The sequence below is a fragment of the Dreissena polymorpha genome, chromosome 6 (assembly GCF_020536995.1).
Source record: "Dreissena polymorpha isolate Duluth1 chromosome 6, UMN_Dpol_1.0, whole genome shotgun sequence".
In the NCBI taxonomy this organism is placed as follows: Eukaryota; Metazoa; Mollusca; class Bivalvia; order Myida; family Dreissenidae; genus Dreissena; species Dreissena polymorpha.
Genome location: NC_068360.1, coordinates 87,663,473 through 87,680,936, shown reverse-complemented (window position 1 = coordinate 87,680,936; position 17,464 = coordinate 87,663,473). Strand labels below are relative to the sequence as shown.

General features: G+C 39.6%; 1 protein-coding gene across 48 annotated transcripts in view; it reads left to right on the top strand.

Annotated features, from left to right (window-relative positions):
- Positions 1-17,464, top strand: part of LOC127836161 (phospholipid-transporting ATPase IF-like) — a 254,660-nt gene that overhangs the window by 25,808 nt on the left and 211,388 nt on the right. For all 48 annotated transcript variants that reach the window (XR_008028629.1, XR_008028631.1, XR_008028628.1 and 45 more), the window contains exons 17-22: positions 264-386; positions 2,015-2,163; positions 4,825-4,981; positions 5,601-5,703; positions 13,033-13,178; positions 13,817-13,876. Coding sequence is in view for 44 of the 48 variants with exons in the window: in XM_052362602.1 (XP_052218562.1) it covers positions 264-386; positions 2,015-2,163; positions 4,825-4,981; positions 5,601-5,703; positions 13,033-13,178; positions 13,817-13,876 (738 nt within the window). In the remaining 4 variants the exon portion in view is untranslated. The remainder of the gene's footprint in view (positions 1-263; positions 387-2,014; positions 2,164-4,824; positions 4,982-5,600; positions 5,704-13,032; positions 13,179-13,816; positions 13,877-17,464) is intronic.

The window sequence follows — 17,464 nt, the reverse complement described above, 5'->3', positions numbered from 1 at the left end:
ATTATTGTAACTGCTACATAATTATATTCAAATGAATCTTGTCTTTCATACTAAGTTACTAACCATTGCCCATTACTATTTGATGAACGGTTGTATTCTCATTGGTATGAATTAAATAGATAAATTAAAAATACATTTTCTATGTATATCATTCCTGGCTGTTGCAAATTTGATAAAACTCCTAATAGCAATGTTCATTACGTGGTGTGAATTCCATTACAATTGTTTTGGCCATTACTTTGATACCTACAATGCTTATACAGCTTTCAGAGGCGTTTGACTTTGTGGAGAAGAATCTGAATGTGCTGGGAGCCACAGCAGTGGAAGACAAGCTACAAGACGAAGTGCCGGAAACCATCCAGGCATTACTTCAGGCTGGAATAAAGGTAGGTACAGGGAACCATCAAGGCATTACTGCAGGCTGGAATAAAGGTAGGTTCAGGGAACCATCCAGTCATTACTTCAGACTGGAATAAAGGTAGGTACAGGTGCAGGAAACCTTCCAGGCATTACTTCAGGCTGGAATAAAAGTAGGTCCAGGGAACCATCTAGGCATTACTTCAGGCTGGAATGAGGTAGGAACAGGGAACCATTTAGGCATAAATGCAGGCTGGAATAAAGGTAGTTACAGGGAGGGAATCTCTTAGGCATTACTTTAGGCTGGAATTAAGGTAGGTCCAGGGAACCATCTAGGCATTACTGCAGGCTGGAATAAAGGAAGGTACAGAGAACCATCCAGGCATTACTTCAGGCTAGGGAACCATCTTGGCATTACTGCAGGCTGGAATAAAGGTAGGTACAGGGCACCATCCAGGCATAACTTCAGGCTGGAATAAAGTTAGGTTTTTGTTTGGGTCCTATATAGCGCAGACAAAACTGATTTCCAATTAGTTTTATACAATTACAATCATGACAAAAGGGACGACAAGCCTACCTTTATAGGCAGCAATTAGAGAATGTAAATAAAAAACTAGATATGTGTACTAGATGTAGTAAAAGACAACCAACCAACACAAATCAATATGTTTGTATTTCTGCATAAAAACGCAGAAACTATTGTAATTAGGTGTTGATTGCACATTGTACTCTTTTAATTGCATTGATTCTCTTAGATCCGCCGTTTGTTGGCTGATTACCCTACAACATACACACAACAAAGACACAATACACACAATGGGCAATACAATTATTAACAATTAGCGTTACTCCTTGTACCTCGACAAAGTCAACCCTATTAATACAGCTCTACTTCATAAGAGTTTCACATGAGATGTCAAGTGTCAGTGAAGCACACATTGTAATATACTCCCCATTGTTATATATCTGGATGTATCTGGATTGACAAACAAATACAGGATGTATGTATGGATTACAATGGATATACATGTCTTTCATGCCTACAGTGATTCAGTCTTATTTTTTTAAACATAGAACATTATTATTTGTTATAAACTTTGATGATTAGTTTAATCACGAAATAACAAAAAAATAATGTGTGGCAAAAAACAATGTTTCACAGTATGTTCAGGAAACCAAACTGGCTTCACCAAAGGTTAAAATTGCACAAATAAATTCTTACTGTGTTCTTTATCAAGTTTGCAATGTTTGATGTTTTTTTATGCCCCTGGATCAAATGATCAGGGGAATATTGTTTTTGGCCGGTCGGTCGTCCGGTCGTTGGTTCATTGTATGTGTGTGTCCCAATACTTGAACCTTGGTCATAACTTTTGCAATATTGAAGATAGCAACTTGATATTTGGCATGCATGTTTATCTCACGGAGCTTCACATTTTGAGTGGTGAAAGGTCAAGGTCATCCTTCAAGGTCAAAGGTCAAATATTGGCTTCAAAGCGGCGCAGTAGGGGGCATTGTGTTTCTGACAAACCCATCTCTTGTTCAACATAATCACGCTGCTTACCAATATATCAGCATACATGGATGGAAAGATAAGGCAATAATCTTGAAAATACACCATAAAAAGTCTGTGTGTTGTTACTCAAAATATTTACCCTAGGTGTGGGTGTTGACGGGAGATAAGGAGGAAACTGCCGTGAACATCAGTCACTCTGCGGGCCACTTCACTTCGGACATGGTTACCCTGAACATCACACAGCAGTCTTCCAGTCTGGAGTGTGCTGACCTCATCAGAAAGCATGCACAACTGTGAGTAGTCACAAAAATAGCACGCACCACTGTGAGTTGTCATAAATAAAGCACACACAACTGTGAGTTAACACAAATAAATCATGTGCAACTGTGAGTTAATACTCATAAACCACGCATAACTGTGAATGTTCACAAATATAGTGTGCACCACTATGAGATGTCATGTAAAATGCAGAATTTCTCTCGATGTTGATTTTCATCCTTCAGAATTTACTTTATAATAACCTTTGTGGCCTATACTGTTTGCCTACTTTTTTTTTGCATAAAAAATTATATATTTTTTTTGTGTGTGTGGCAAGAACAGATCATGATATTTTAATGAATACCTAGAATTAGTACAAGATTGCATATGAAAAAAAATATATCAATAATTGTATGATATTTCTGACGCTTTCCACTGTAATGGTATTTTTAATTTTGTCTGGAATCACACTTTACACACATGCATTAACCCCTGTTTTCAAAGAGTGAGGTTCATATTTTAATGGCACAAATATTAACAGTGTGTCTTTTTGCATTGTTTGCCAAGTGAAGCAGAATTTTAGTTAAATAATGTCCTTAAGTTAACCTACTTACTCCTTTTGTAGTGGTTAAACAGTACCATTGTATGGAGACTTATGCCACTTACTGACAACTGCACCACTTTAATGTGCTGCAAGCAGAGAAAAGCTGTATCAAAAAGTCCCCACCCTATCCCCAAATATTGTGTGGCCTAAAAACTGCTGCATAAAAGGTTAAGGTGATGATATCAAACTGGTTCATTTCGATCTGTAGAAGTGAAGTTCTTGTCCATGAATTTTTATTCAAACATTAATTAAGGACAGCAATGTCGTAAAGTGTAAAATTCCACAAAAGAACAATAAGTTGATGATATTTTTCATGGCTTAACGTATGACTTTAAGATTTGTATCTGTTTGACATGCTGAAAGTCCGCATGAACAGCACTAGAGCAATATACCATTGAAAAGCTTATTGTAAGATACAAATGCTAATATGTATGCAACTGCCTTCAATTCAACCAGTAAATGTATGACCTGGTTGACCAAATATAACACATTTCTTATGATTACCTTGACCCCACTTATGGTGACCTTGACCCCACTTATTGTGACATTGACCCCATTTATGGTGACCTTGAACCCACTTATGGTTACCTTGACCCCACTTATGGTAACCTTGACCCCACTTATAGTGACCTTGACCACCCTTACAGTGACCTTGACCCCACTTATGGTGACCTTGACCCCACTTATGGTGATGTTGACCCCACTTATGGTGACCTTGACCCCACTTATGGTGATGTTGACCCCACACATAGTGACCTTGTCCCCACTTATGGTTACATTGACCCCACTTGTGGTGACCTTGACCCCATTATTTTTACCTTGACCCCATTATGGTGACCTTGACCCCACTTATGGTGACCATGACCCCACTTATAGTGACCTTGACCCCACTTATAGTGACCTTGACCCCACTTATGGTGATGTTGACCCCACATATAATGACCTTGTCCCCACTTATGGTTACATTGACCCCACTTATGGTGACCTTGACCCCATTATGGTGACCTTGACCCCACTTATGGTGACCATGACCCCACTTATAGTGACCTTGACCCCACTTATAGTGACCTTGACCCCACTTATGGTGATGTTGACCCCACATATAATGACCTTGTCCCCACTTATGGTTACATTGACCCCACTTATGGTGACCTTGACCCCATTATGGTGACCTTGACCCCACTTATGGTGACCATGACCCCACTTATAGTGACCTTGACCCCACTTATAGTGACATTGACCCCACTTATGGTGATGTTGACCCCACATATAATGACCTTGTCCCCACTTATGTTGACCTTGACCCCACTTATGGTGACCTTGACCCCAATCACCAAACAGTGTTTTTTTTTCACCATTTTGGGAATGGGCCTGGTTCATTTAAATTTGGAACAATTGGTTGTTTTGACTAGAATTGGGAAATATGTAAGTGTTGTTTGCTAACAAATACTTTTAAATTGAGAATATTCAATGTTATATTTACTATGGTTCAACTTATAGAACTGGATTTGAGATGAATTAAATGTTAATACTTATTAAAAAAAAAAAAAAAAGATTTTTTTTCCCATATGTGAAAAACATATACTCAACCAAACATGCAATACTTTGTAAAAGTAACATGAGTATTGAGTTTCATTTAGACTGGTTTGGTTTTGTTAAGCTTCGACCCGAATTGGTAAAACTGTTCACAATACAAATATTAAGATGTTTCTATTTATTTTTTTCTAATTCATATGTTATTTTGTGCAATAAAACAAACAAGCAAACTGTGGATATTTGTTTTATCAAATTATTAGCTTCGTTCTAGGAAAACAGGGCTTAATGCATTTCGGTAAAATGTTGTCCCAGACTAGTCTGTGCAGTCTGCACATGCTAATCACATTCACCTTTCATGGATTTTTTTTGAAGAAAGTCTCTTTTTTGCAAAATTCCAGTTTAAGTGCAAAGTATCGTCATTAATTAGCCCGTTAAGATGGCACAGGCTAATCTGGGATGACACTTTACAAATATGCATTACGCCCAGCTTTGTCAGAATGCTTTTATCATGATGCACTAATTATTATGGTATCACACTTTTTGTATTGACTTGCAGTTTGGATCAGCCTGCCAGTCGGGGTCACAGGTTTGGTCTTGTGATAGATGGGGCTAGCCTGGCCCACTGTTTGGTGCACAGTGCCATCTTGTCTCAGTTAGCACTGAGATGTAACGCTGTGTTGTGCTGCAGGATGACACCTTTACAGAAAGCTGAGGTGTGCAAAATGATATATTGGAAAACAAGATATTGGTTGGAGGTCTTGGAAACCCGGATTTATGCATTTGCAATTCAGAATGATTTATGGGAAGAAAGAAACAGGGCTTCACTCAGGGAAAACAGGGCTTAATGTGCATAAAGGGCAGTCTGCAGAGGCTAATCATGGACGACACTTTCGGCTTTTATGGAACTTTTTTGTCTCAAGGATGTGTTGTCTAAGGGAAGTGTGGTCTCTAGGAAGTGTAATCTGAAAAAGCAAGAATCAAGGCAGAAAGTGTTTTCCTTAATTAGGCTTGGTATACTGCACAGGCAATCTGGGACAACACTTAACACACATGCATTATGCCCAATTGTCCTTGAGCAGGTCTTATTTTAACATGATCTTAGTAATAGCAAGAAAGTTATGTTTGTTATTTAAGCCAGTTCTTTCTTGCATAAGCATTAACTGCACAATTTTGTAAGCTATTATTGTTTTTCTGTTCTGTTGTTTGCATTAGATCTTAATTTCAAATATTGAGTTGTGTCAACTAAGTTTTCGTTATTTTTTTTTTGTAATGAATTGATAGTAAATTTATGAATGGAAACATTTAACACAAAACATATTGCTTTATTTACAGGTTGTGAAATTAATAAAACATTCCAAGAACAAGCCAGTTACGGCAGCGATAGGAGATGGTGCTAATGATGTGAGCATGATAGAGGAGGCTGATGTAGGAATTGGTACGTATTGGCTGAGTTATAGTGTGGGCATGATAGAGGAGGCTGATGTAGGAATTGGTACGTATTGGCTGAGTCATAGTGTGAGCATGATAGAGGAGGCTGATGTAGGAATTGGTACGTATTGGTTGAGTCATAGTGTGAGCATGATAGAGGAGGCTGATGTAGGAATTGGTACGTATTGGCTGAGTCATAGTGTGAGCATGAGAGAGAAGGCTGATGTAGGAATTGGTACGTATGGGCTGAGTTATAGTGTGAGCATGATAGAGGAGGCCGATGTAGGAATTGGTTTGTATTGGCTGAGTCATAGTGTGAGCATGATAGAGGAGGCTGATGTAGGAATTGGTACGTATTGGCTGAGTCATAGTGTGAGCATGATAGAGGAAGCTGATGTAGGAATTGGTATGTATTGGCTGAGTCAAAGTGTGAGCATGATAGAGGAGGCTGATGTAGGAATTGGTACGTATTGGCTGAGTTATAGTGTGAGCATGATAGAGGAGGCTGATGTAGGAATTGGTACGTATTGGCTGAGTCAAAGTGTGAGCATGATAGAGGAGGCTGATGTAGGAATTGGTACGTATTGGCTGAGTTATAGTGTTAGCATGATAGAGGAGGCTGATGTAGGAATTGGTATGTATTGGCTGAGTCATAGTGTGAGCATGATAGAGGAGGCTGATGTAGTAATTGGTACGTATTGGCTGAGTTAAAGTGTGAGCATGATAGAGGAGGCTGATGTAGGAATTGGTACGTGTTGGCTGAGCCATAGTGTGAGCATGATAGAGGAGGCTGATGTAGGAATTGGTACGTATTGGCTGAGTCATAGTGTGAGCATAATAGAGGAGGCTGATGTAGGAATTGGTACGTATTGGCTGAGTCATAGTGTCAGCATGATAGAGGAGGCTGATGTAGGAATTGGTACGTATTGGCTGAGTTATAGTGTGAACATGATAGAGGAGGCTGATGTAGGAATATGTACGTATTGGCTGAGTTATAGTGTGAGCATGATAAGAGGAGGCTGATGTAGGAATTGGTACGTATTGGCTGAGTTATAGTGTGAGCCTGATAGAGGAGGCTGATGTAGGAATTGGTACATATTGGCTGAGTTATAGTGTGAGCATGATAGGGGAGGCCGATGTTGGAATTGGTACGTATTGGCTGAGTTATTGTGTGAGCATGATAGAGGAGGCCGATGTAGGAATTGGTACGTATTGGCTGAGTCATAGTGTGAGCATGATAGAGGAAGCTGATGTAGGAATTGGTACGTATTGGCTGAGTTATAGTGTGAGCATGATAGAGGAGGCCGATGTAGGAATTGGTACGTATTGGCTGAGTCATAGTGTGAGCATGATAGAGGAGGCTGATGTAGGAATTGGTACGTATTGGCTGAGTCATAGTGTGAGCATGATAGAGGAAGCTGATGTAGGAATTGGTATGTATTGGCTGAGTCAAAGTGTGAGCATGATAGAGGAGGCTGATGTAGGAATTGGTACGTATTGGCTGAGTTATAGTGTGAGCATGATAGAGGAGGCTGATGTAGGAATTGGTACGTATTGGCTGAGTCAAAGTGTGAGCATGATAGAGGAGGCTGTTGTAGGAATTGGTACGTATTGGCTGAGTTATAGTGTTAGCATGATAGAGGAGGCTGATGTAGGAATTGGTATGTATTGGCTGAGTCATAGTGTGAGCATGATAGAGGAGGCTGATGTAGTAATTGGTACGTATTGGCTGAGTTATAGTGTGAGCATGATAGAGGAGGCTGATGTAGGAATTGGTACGTGTTGGCTGAGCCATAGTGTGAGCTTGATAGAGGAGGCTGATGTAGGAATTGGTACGTATTGGCTGAGTCATAGTGTGAGCATAATAGAGGAGGCTGATGTAGGAATTGGTACGTATTGGCTGAGTCATAGTGTCAGCATGATAGAGGAGGCTGATGTAGGAATTGGTACGTATTGGCTGAGTTATAGTGTGAGCATGATAGAGGAGGCTGATGTAGGAATATGTACGTATTGGCTGAGTTATAGTGTGAGCATGATAAGAGGAGGCTGATGTAGGAATTGGTACGTATTGGCTGAGTTATAGTGTTAGTATGATGGAGGAGGCTGATGTAGGAATTGGTACGTATTGGCTGAGTTATAGTGTGAGCATGATAGAGGAGGCTGATGTAGGAATTGGAATGTATTGGCTGAGTTATAATGTGAGCATGATAGAGGAGGCTGATGTAGGAATTGGAATGTATTGGCTGAGTTATAGTGTGAGCATGATAGAGGAGGCTGATGTAGGAATTGGTACGTATTGGCTGAGTTATAGTGTGAGCATGATAGAAGAGGCCGATGTAGGAATTGGTACGTATTGGCTGAGTTATAGTGTGAGCATGATAGAGGAGGCTGATGTAGGAATTGGTACGTATTAGCTGAGTCATAGTGTGAGCATGATAGAGCAGGCTGATGGAGGAATTGGTACGTATTAGCTGAGTCATAGTGTGAGCATGATAGAGGAGGCTGATGTAGGAATTGGTACGTATTGGCTGAGTCATAGTGTGAGCATGATAGAGGAGGCTGATGTAGGAATTGGTACGTATTGGCCCAGTCATAATGTGAGCATGATAGAGGAGGCTGATGTAGGAATTGGTACGTATTGGCTGAGTTATAGTGTGAGCATCATAGAGGAGGCTGATGTAGGAATTGGTACGTGTTGGCTGAGTTATAGTGTGAGCATGATAGAGGAGGCTGATGTAGGAATTGGTTCGTGTTGGCTGAGTCATATTGTGAGCATGATAGAGGAGGCTGATGTAGGAATTGGTACGTATTGGCTGAGTCATAGTGTGAGCATGATAGAGGAGGTTGATGTAGGAATTGGTACGTATTGGCTGCGTTATAGTGTTAGCATGATAGAGGAGGCCGATGTTGGAATTGGTACGTATTGGCTGAGTTATTGTGTGAGCATGATAGAGGAAGCTGATGTAGGAATTGGTACGTATTGGCTGCGTTATAGTGTTAGCATGATAGAGGAGGCTGATGTAGGAATTGGTACGTATTGGCTGCGTTATAGTGTTAGCATGATAGAGGAGGCTGATGTAGGAATTGGTACGTATTGGCTGCGTTATAGTGTTAGCATGATTGAGGAGGCTGATGTAGGAATTGGTACGTATTGGCTGAGTCAAAGTGTGAGCATGATAGAGGAGGCTGATGTAGGAATTGGTACATATTGGCTGAGTCATAGTGTGAGCATGATAGAGGAGGCTGATGTAGGAATTGGTACGTATTGGCTGAGTTATAGTGTTAGCATGATAGAGGAGGCTGATGTAGGAATTGGTACGTATTGGCTGAGTCAAAGTGTGAGCATGATAGAGGAGGCTGATGTAGGAATTGGTACGTATTGGCTGCGTTATAGTGTTAGCATGATAGAGGAGGCTGATGTAGGAATTGGTACGTATTGGCTGAGTCATAGTGTGGACATGATAGAGGAGGCTGATGTAGGAATTGGTACGTATTGGCTGAGTCATAGTGTGAGCATGATAGAGGAAGCTGATGTAGGAATTGGTACGTATTGGCTGAGTCTTAGTGTGAGCATGATAGAGGAGGCTGATGTAGGAATTGGTACATATTGGCTGAGTCATAGTGTGAGCATGATAGAGGAGGCTGATGTAGGAATTGGTACGTATTGGCTGAGTCATAGTGTGAGCATGATAGAGGAGGCTGATGTAGGAATTGGTATAATGGTTGAGTTATAGTGTTAGCATGATAGAGGAGGCTGATGTAGGAATTGGTACGTATTGGCTGAGTTATAGTGTTAGCATGATAGAGGAGGCTGATGTAGGAATTGGTACGCATTGGCTGAGTCATAGTGTGAGCATGATAGAGGAGGCTGATGTAGGAATTGGTACGTATTGGCTGAGTTATGGTGTTAGCATGATAGAGGAGGCTGATGTAGGAATTGGTACGTATTGGCTGAGTTATAGTGTGAGCATGATAGAGGAGGCTGATGTAGGAATTGGTACGTATTGGCTGAGTCATAGTGTGAGCATGATAGAGGAGGCTGATGTAGGAATTGGTACGTATTGGCTGAGTTATAGTGTGGGCATGATAGAGGAGGCTGATGTAGGAATTTGTACGTATTGGCTGAGTCATAGTGTGGGCATGATAGAGGAGGCTGATGTAGGAATTGGTACGTATTGGCTGAGTTATAGTGTGAGCATGATAGAGGAGGCTGATGTAGGAATTGGTACGTGTTGGCTGAGCCATAGTGTGAGCATGATAGAGGAGGCTGATGTAGGAATTGGTACGTATTGGCTGAGTCAAAGTGTGAGCATGATAGAGGTGGCTGATGTAGGAATTGGTACGTATTGGCTGAGTCATAGTGTGAGCATGATAGAGGAGGCTGATGTAGGAATTGGTACGTATTGGCTGAGTTATAGTGTGGGCATGATAGAGGAGGCTGATGTAGGAATTGGTACGTATTGGCTGAGTTATAGTGTTAGCATGATAGAGGAGGCTGATGTAGGAATTGGTACGTATTGGCTGAGTTATAGTGTGAGCATGATAGAGGAGGCTGATGGAGGAATTGGTACGTATTGGCTGCGTTATAGTGTTAGCATGATAGAGGAGGCTGATGTAGGAATTGGTACGTATTGGCTGAGTCAAAGTGTGAGCATGATAGAGGAGGCTGATGTAGGAATTGGTACGTATTGGCTGAGTCATAGTGTGGGCATGATAGAGGAGGCTGATGTAGGAATTGGTACGTATTGGCTGAGTCATAGTGTGAGCATGATAGAGGAAGCTGATGTAGGAATTGGTACGTATTGGCTGAGTCTTAGTGTGAGCATGATAGAGGAGGCTGATGTAGGAATTGGTACATATTGGCTGAGTCATAGTGTGAGCATGATAGAGGAGGCTGATGTAGGAATTGGTACGTATCGGCTGAGTCATAGTGTGAGCATGATAGAGGAGGCTGATGTAGGAATTGGTACATTTAGGCTGAGTTATAGTGTGGGCATGATAGAGGAGGCTGATGTAGGAATTGGTACGTATTGGCTGAGTTATAGTGTTAGCATGATAGAGGAGGCTGATGTAGGAATTGGTACGTATTGGCTGAGTCATAGTGTGAGCATGATAGAGGAGGCTGATGTAGGAATTGGTACGTATTGGCTGAGTTATAGTGTTAGCATGATAGAGGAGGCTGATGTAGGAATTGGTACGTATTGGCTGAGTTATAGTGTTAGCATGATAGAGGAGGCTGATGTAGGAATTGGTACACATTGGCTGAGTCATAGTGTGAGCATGATAGAGGAGGCTGATGTAGGAATTGGTACGTATTGGCTGAGTTATAGTGTTAGCATGATAGAGGAGGCTGATGTAGGAATTGGTACGTATTGGCTGAGTTATAATGTGAGCATGATAGAGGAGGCTGATGTAGGAATTGGTATGTATTGGCTGAGTCATAGTGTGAGCATGATAGAGGAGGCTGATGTAGGAATTGGTACGTATTGGCTGAGTTATAGTGTGGGCATGATAGAGGAGGCTGATGTAGGAATTGGTACGTATTGGCTGAGTTATAGTGTGGGCATGATAGAGGAGGCTGATGTAGGAATTGGTACGTATTGGCTGAGTCATAGTGTGAGCATGATAGAGGAGGCCGATGTAGGAATTGGTACGTATTGGCTGAGTTATTGTGTGAGCATGATAGAGGAGGCTGATGTAGGAATTGGTACGTATTGGCTGAGTTATAGTGTGAGCATGATAGAGGAGGCTGATGTAGGAATTGGTATGTATTGGCTGAGTTATAATGTGTTCATGATAGAGGAGGCTGATGTAGGAATTGGAATGTATTGGCTGAGTTATAGTGTTAGCATGATAGAGGAGGCTGATCTAGGAATTGGTACGTATTGGCTGAGTTATAATGTGAGCATAATAGAGGAGGCTGATGTAGGAATTGGAATATATTGGCTGAGTTATAGTGTGAACATGATAGAGGAGGCTGATGTAGGAATTGGTACGTATTGGCGGTGTTATAGTGTGAGCATGATAGAGGAGGCTGATGTAGGAATTGGTACGTATTGGCCGAGTCATAGTGTGAGCATTATAGAGGAGGCTGATGTAGGAATTGGTACATATTGGCTGAGTTATAGTGTGAGCATGATAGAGGAGGCTGATGTAGGAATTGGTACGTATTGGCTGCGTTATAGTGTGGGCATGATAGAGGAGGCTGATGTAGGAATTGGTATGTATTGGCTGAGTCATAGTGTGAGCATGATAAGAGGAGGCTGATGTAGGAATTGGTACGTGTTGGCTGAGCCATAGTGTTAGCATGATAGAGGAGGCTGATGTAGGAATTGGTACGTATTGGCTGAGTCATAGTGTGAGCATGATAGAGGAGGCTGATGTAGGAATTGGTACGTATTGGCTGAGTCATAGTGTGAGCATGATAGAGGAGGCCGATGTAGGAATTGGTACGTATTGGCTGAGTTATAGTGTGAGCATGATAGAGGAGGCTTATGTAGGAATTGGTACGTATTGGCTGAGTTATAGTGTGAGCATGATTGAGGAGGCTGATGTAGGAATTGTTACGTATTGGCTGAGTTATAGTGTGAGCATGATAGAGGAGGCTGATGTAGGAATTGGTACGTATTGGCTGAGTTATAGTGTGAGCATGATAGAGGAGGCTGATGTAGGAATTGGTACGTATTGGCTGAGTTATAGTGTGAGCGGTGTTCTGGGAAAAATGGGCTTTATGCATAAAGTGTCATTCTAGACTAGCATGTGCAGTTTGCACAGGCTAATCTGGGAAGACACTTTCCGCATAACCTTGATATTAGCTAACTAGAGACTTCCTTTTAACAACAAAAAAGCAGCAGAAAATGTTGTCCCTGATTAGCCTGGGGGTACTGCACAGGCTAATCTGGGAACACTTTACCCACATTAAGCCCAGGCTTATATGTTTGATTATTACACCAATGAAGAAGGTTTCTGACCCTTTTGTTCTTCAAAGTTTTTTTATAAATTGTTTCAATGTTGCAACTTCTAGAAATCATAGTCACTGCATGTTTGTTAGGCTACTGAGTATTTTGTTACACACAACAGAGTGTTATTGCCTAGTATTGCACGCAAAGTCATGCAGGTACAACATGTAACATAATAAAAGAGTTATGCATTGCATATCATAGGCTAAACATGGTACACATAAACATGTTTTGTGATGTAGATGATGTTTTAAGTACAAGCCACATTTTGCATAGCTGTGTGTATTTTGTACAAAACAACACATGTTTATGACCTCAGCATCTACATACTAATTATTAGCCAAAATACGCAGAATGCAAAATCTGTTTGTTTTCAGGCATCATGGGTAAAGAAGGCCGTCAGGCAGTGAGGAACAGCGACTACGCCTTTGCCAGGTTCCGGTTCCTGCAGAAAGCCCTTCTAGTGCATGGGCACTTTTACTACATACGTCTTTCAAACCTTGTACAGTACTTCTTCTACAAAGTAAGTTCTGTTGATTGTGTGATTTGATATGTAGTCAAATGTGTGAATACGCACTGAGCTTTTAGCTAATGGTGCTTAATGCTTGTTCAAAAAGCATTTTCCTAGGCTAAGATTTCAATGATTTCAACTCTGTTGAACTAACTTTAATCCTAACTTTAACCAACATATTGTTTTTATTGGATTAAAATTTGAATGTATAATGTTCTAAGCTGTTAAAACAAATAACATGTTAAATTCCCATAAGTTTTGTCAGATAAACATGAGGGTGTTGGCAAATCAGGAAATATAGTGCAATTAATTAAGTGTCCATGTCATTGATTAATGTATTGTAGTGTTGGACAGTTTTTGGTTTGCGCAATGGTTGCAGTCACTTGTTTGAATAATAGTGAAACATGTCATTTATATAGCAAATTAGTTTTATTTTATTGGAAATATTGTTTCTTTAAGAGTCATGCTATGTAACATTGCTAGTAGATAATTATAGTGATGAACAATAGGAATATGAATTGTTTTATATGTGTGTATTTTAAGGGAAAAAACATCAATATGCCATTTCAGTACTTATTTTCACTATTATTATATCAAAATTATTATTTTGTAGAATATCTGGCTCAAGTGTATATGTTTTTTCCTTTCAGAATGTGGCCTTTATCACTGCCCAGTTATTCTACACATTCTTCTCAGCGTTCTCACAACAGGTATGTCGGGAATATACAAAATGTACCGTGGTTTGTTTCCTAGGGTAAGAATATATTTATTGTCTTCAGTAACAGAGATTGTTTGCAAACAATTTTTGTTTGCATTGAGCTATATTGATCAATATGATTGCTGCCAACATTTAAAGATTGCTTCCCCATAGAATTGACACTTTTTATGATAATAAACTGTGTTCCATTTTGCATTTTGAAGAATTTATTGTAATCGTTATTGATAACGAACTTATAAAATATAAAAATGTAAAACCATAATTTCTCTTTGCAAGAACATACCTGTTTGCCATTTTGGTTTTATATTTTATGTTGAGTTGTGTGTATTGTCCTGTATCGTGTAGGCAATAGTTGTCTGCCTTAAAGAAAAGACTAGTGTAGGTTAATAATTGTTCTCTTAAGTTTTGTTAGAATGTTACACATAACAAAATGGTGAAATCGTTTTATCTTGATTATATCATTTTACGTTCATTCATTTTTAATATGGAAGAAACAATATAAAAGAAAGAAGACATTTACTTAATGTAAAACATTCTCCATTTTTATATGAACTTAGGTGATCACTGAAACATCAACTTATTATGCCCCCCTTCGAAGAAGAGGGGGTATATTGCTTTGCTCATGTCGGTCGGTCGGTCGGTCGGTCGGTAGGTCGGTCCGTCCGTCCGTCCACCAGATGGTTGTCAGACGATAACTCAAGAACGCTTGGGCCTAGGATCATGAAACTTCATAGGTACATTGATCATGACTCGCAGATGACCCCTATTGATTTTGAGGTCACTAGGTCAAAGGTCAAGGTCACGGTGACCCAAAATAGTAAAATGGTTTCCGGATGATAACTCAAGAACGCATACGCCTAGGATCATGAAACTTCATGGGTAGATTAATCATGACTCGCAGATGACCCCTATTGAATTTGAGGTCACTAGGTCAAAGGTCAAGGTCACGGTGATTCGAAATAGTAAAATGGTTTCCGGATGATAACTCAAGAAGGCATACGCCTAGGATCATAAAACTTTATGTGTAGATTGATCATGACTCGCAGATGATCCCTATTGATTTTCAGGTCACTAGGTCAAAGGTCAAGGTCACGGTGACCCGAAATAGTAAAATGGTTTCCGGATGATAACTCAAGAACGCATACGCCTAGGATCTTGAAACTTTATGGGTAGATTGATCATGACTCGCAGATGACCCCTATTGATTTTCAGGTCACTAGGTCAAAGGTCAAGGTCACGGTGACCCGAATATAGTAAAATGGTTTCCGGATTATAACTCAAGAACGCATACGCCTAGGATCATGAAACTTCATGGGTAGATTGATCATGACTTGCAGATGACCCCTATTGATTTTCAGGTCACTAGGTTAAAGGTCAAGGTCACGGTGACCTGAAATAGTAAAATGGTTTCCGGATGATAACTCAAGAACGCAAACGCCTAGGATCATGAAACTTCATGGGTAGATTGATCATGACTGGCAGATGACCCCTCCCAATTTAATTTTTTTTAAATCTAATAAATTACCGCACCCCACATTATTACCCCCTCTCACCCCCCACTCCACCTACCCCCCCCCCCACCCCCCCCCCCATTTTTTTAAACATTTTATAAATAACCACACCCCACATTATTATCCCCTGTCATCCTCCACCCCCCTACCCCCCCCACCCCACCCCCCAAGATTTGGTCAGGGAAAAGTCAGTGAAAAGTCAGGGAATTTTATTTCATCAGGTTGGTGGCAACCCTGATAAACTACATAGCAACTTCATATTTGGCTTACTGGGGGGCATTGTGTTTCTCAAAGAAATCTTGTTTTAGTTTTTGAGAACATGACAGGTTAAAAATAATTAAATTGCATACATCATTTGAGGATTTCTACCTCATGAATTTCATTATCATGTCATTTAGACATTATTCCAATCTCTATCAGAAATTCTAACTGATGACCTTCAACATGTATAATTGCAGTCTCTTTAGAACAGTTTCTTTTTGATGAACTTCAACATGTATAATTCCAGTCTCTCTATAATAGTTTATATCTGATGAACTTCAACATGTATAATTGCAGTCTCTCTATAACAGTTTCTATCTGATGAACTTCAACATGTATAATTCCAGTCTCTTTATAACAGTTTCTTTTTGATGAACTTCAACATGTATAATTCCATTCCCTCTATATCAGTTTCTATCTGATGAACTTCAACATGTATAATTCCATAACAATTTCTATCTGATGCACTTCAACATGTATAATTCCAGTCTCTTTATAACAGTTTGTATCTGATGAACTTCAAAATGTATAATTATTGCAGTCTCTATATGACAGTTTTTATGCACCGGGGATGGTGGCATATAGCAATTGCACTGTCCGTCCGTCTGGTAACGGTTTCCTTAGCTTTTCTCCTAAACACTTCATGATATTTACCTTATTTTTCATGTGTGAATCTACCTGTTTAACTTACAGATCAAGCGCAAATTTCATTCCAGCCCTTTGATGTTTTTCTAAATTTTCTTTGGAATGACACTGTTACAGACTTTTTTCCTAAACACCTGCAGATATATTGCCCTTACTTTTGGTGTATGAGTCTAATTTCCTACATGACATAGAAGAGATAAAGTTGGAGTTTATTCAGGTCCATTGATTTTTGACAAAGGACTTTGAACTTAAAAAATTTCTATAAAAAAGTTTGTGCAGCTTCAAAGTGCAGTAGGGAGCATTATGTTTAACAGACATGGCTCTTGTTTTAAAATTTAACATGTACATGGTATTATTTAAACTATTACCACTTAAAAACGTATTTTGATGCATTTGTAGTCCCATAGAAAGTTAAATTTAATTAAAGACCTTTCTTACTAGATTCAAGTTTTAAAGGGTTCATTTTCAACCCTAAGATACTGATGAGCACATAGCCTTTTTAACTTTGCTTTTAAGTGGGAATGGTTTATGTAACTCTTTGAGAGTTTCTATCTAATAAACTTCAACATGCATAATTTCAGTCACTGTATGAGAGTGTCTACCTGATGAACTTCAACATGTATAACTTAAGTCTCTATGTCTCGTCAACTTCAACATGTATAATTTAAGTCTCTATATCAGAGGTCCTATCTCATAAACTTCAACACATATAATTTCAGTCTCTGTATGAGAGTTTCTACCTGATGAACTTCAACATGTATAATTTCAGTCTCTGTATGAGAGTTTCTACCTGATGAACTTCAACATGTATAATTTCAGTCTCTGTATGAGAGTTTCTACCTGATGAACTTCAACATGTATTATTTCAGTCTCTGTATGAGAGTTTCTACCTGATTAACTTTAACATGTATAATTTCAGTCTCTGTATGAGAGTTTCTACCTGATGAACTTCAACATGTATATCTTAAGTCTCTATGTCTCATCAACTTCAACATGTATAATTTAAGTCTCTATATCAGAGGTCCTATCTCATAAACTTCAACACATATAATTTCAGTCTCTGTATGAGAGTTTCTACCTGATAAACTTCAACATGTATAATTTCAGTCTCTGTATGAGAGTTTCTACCTTATGAACTTCAACATGTATTATTTCAGTCTATG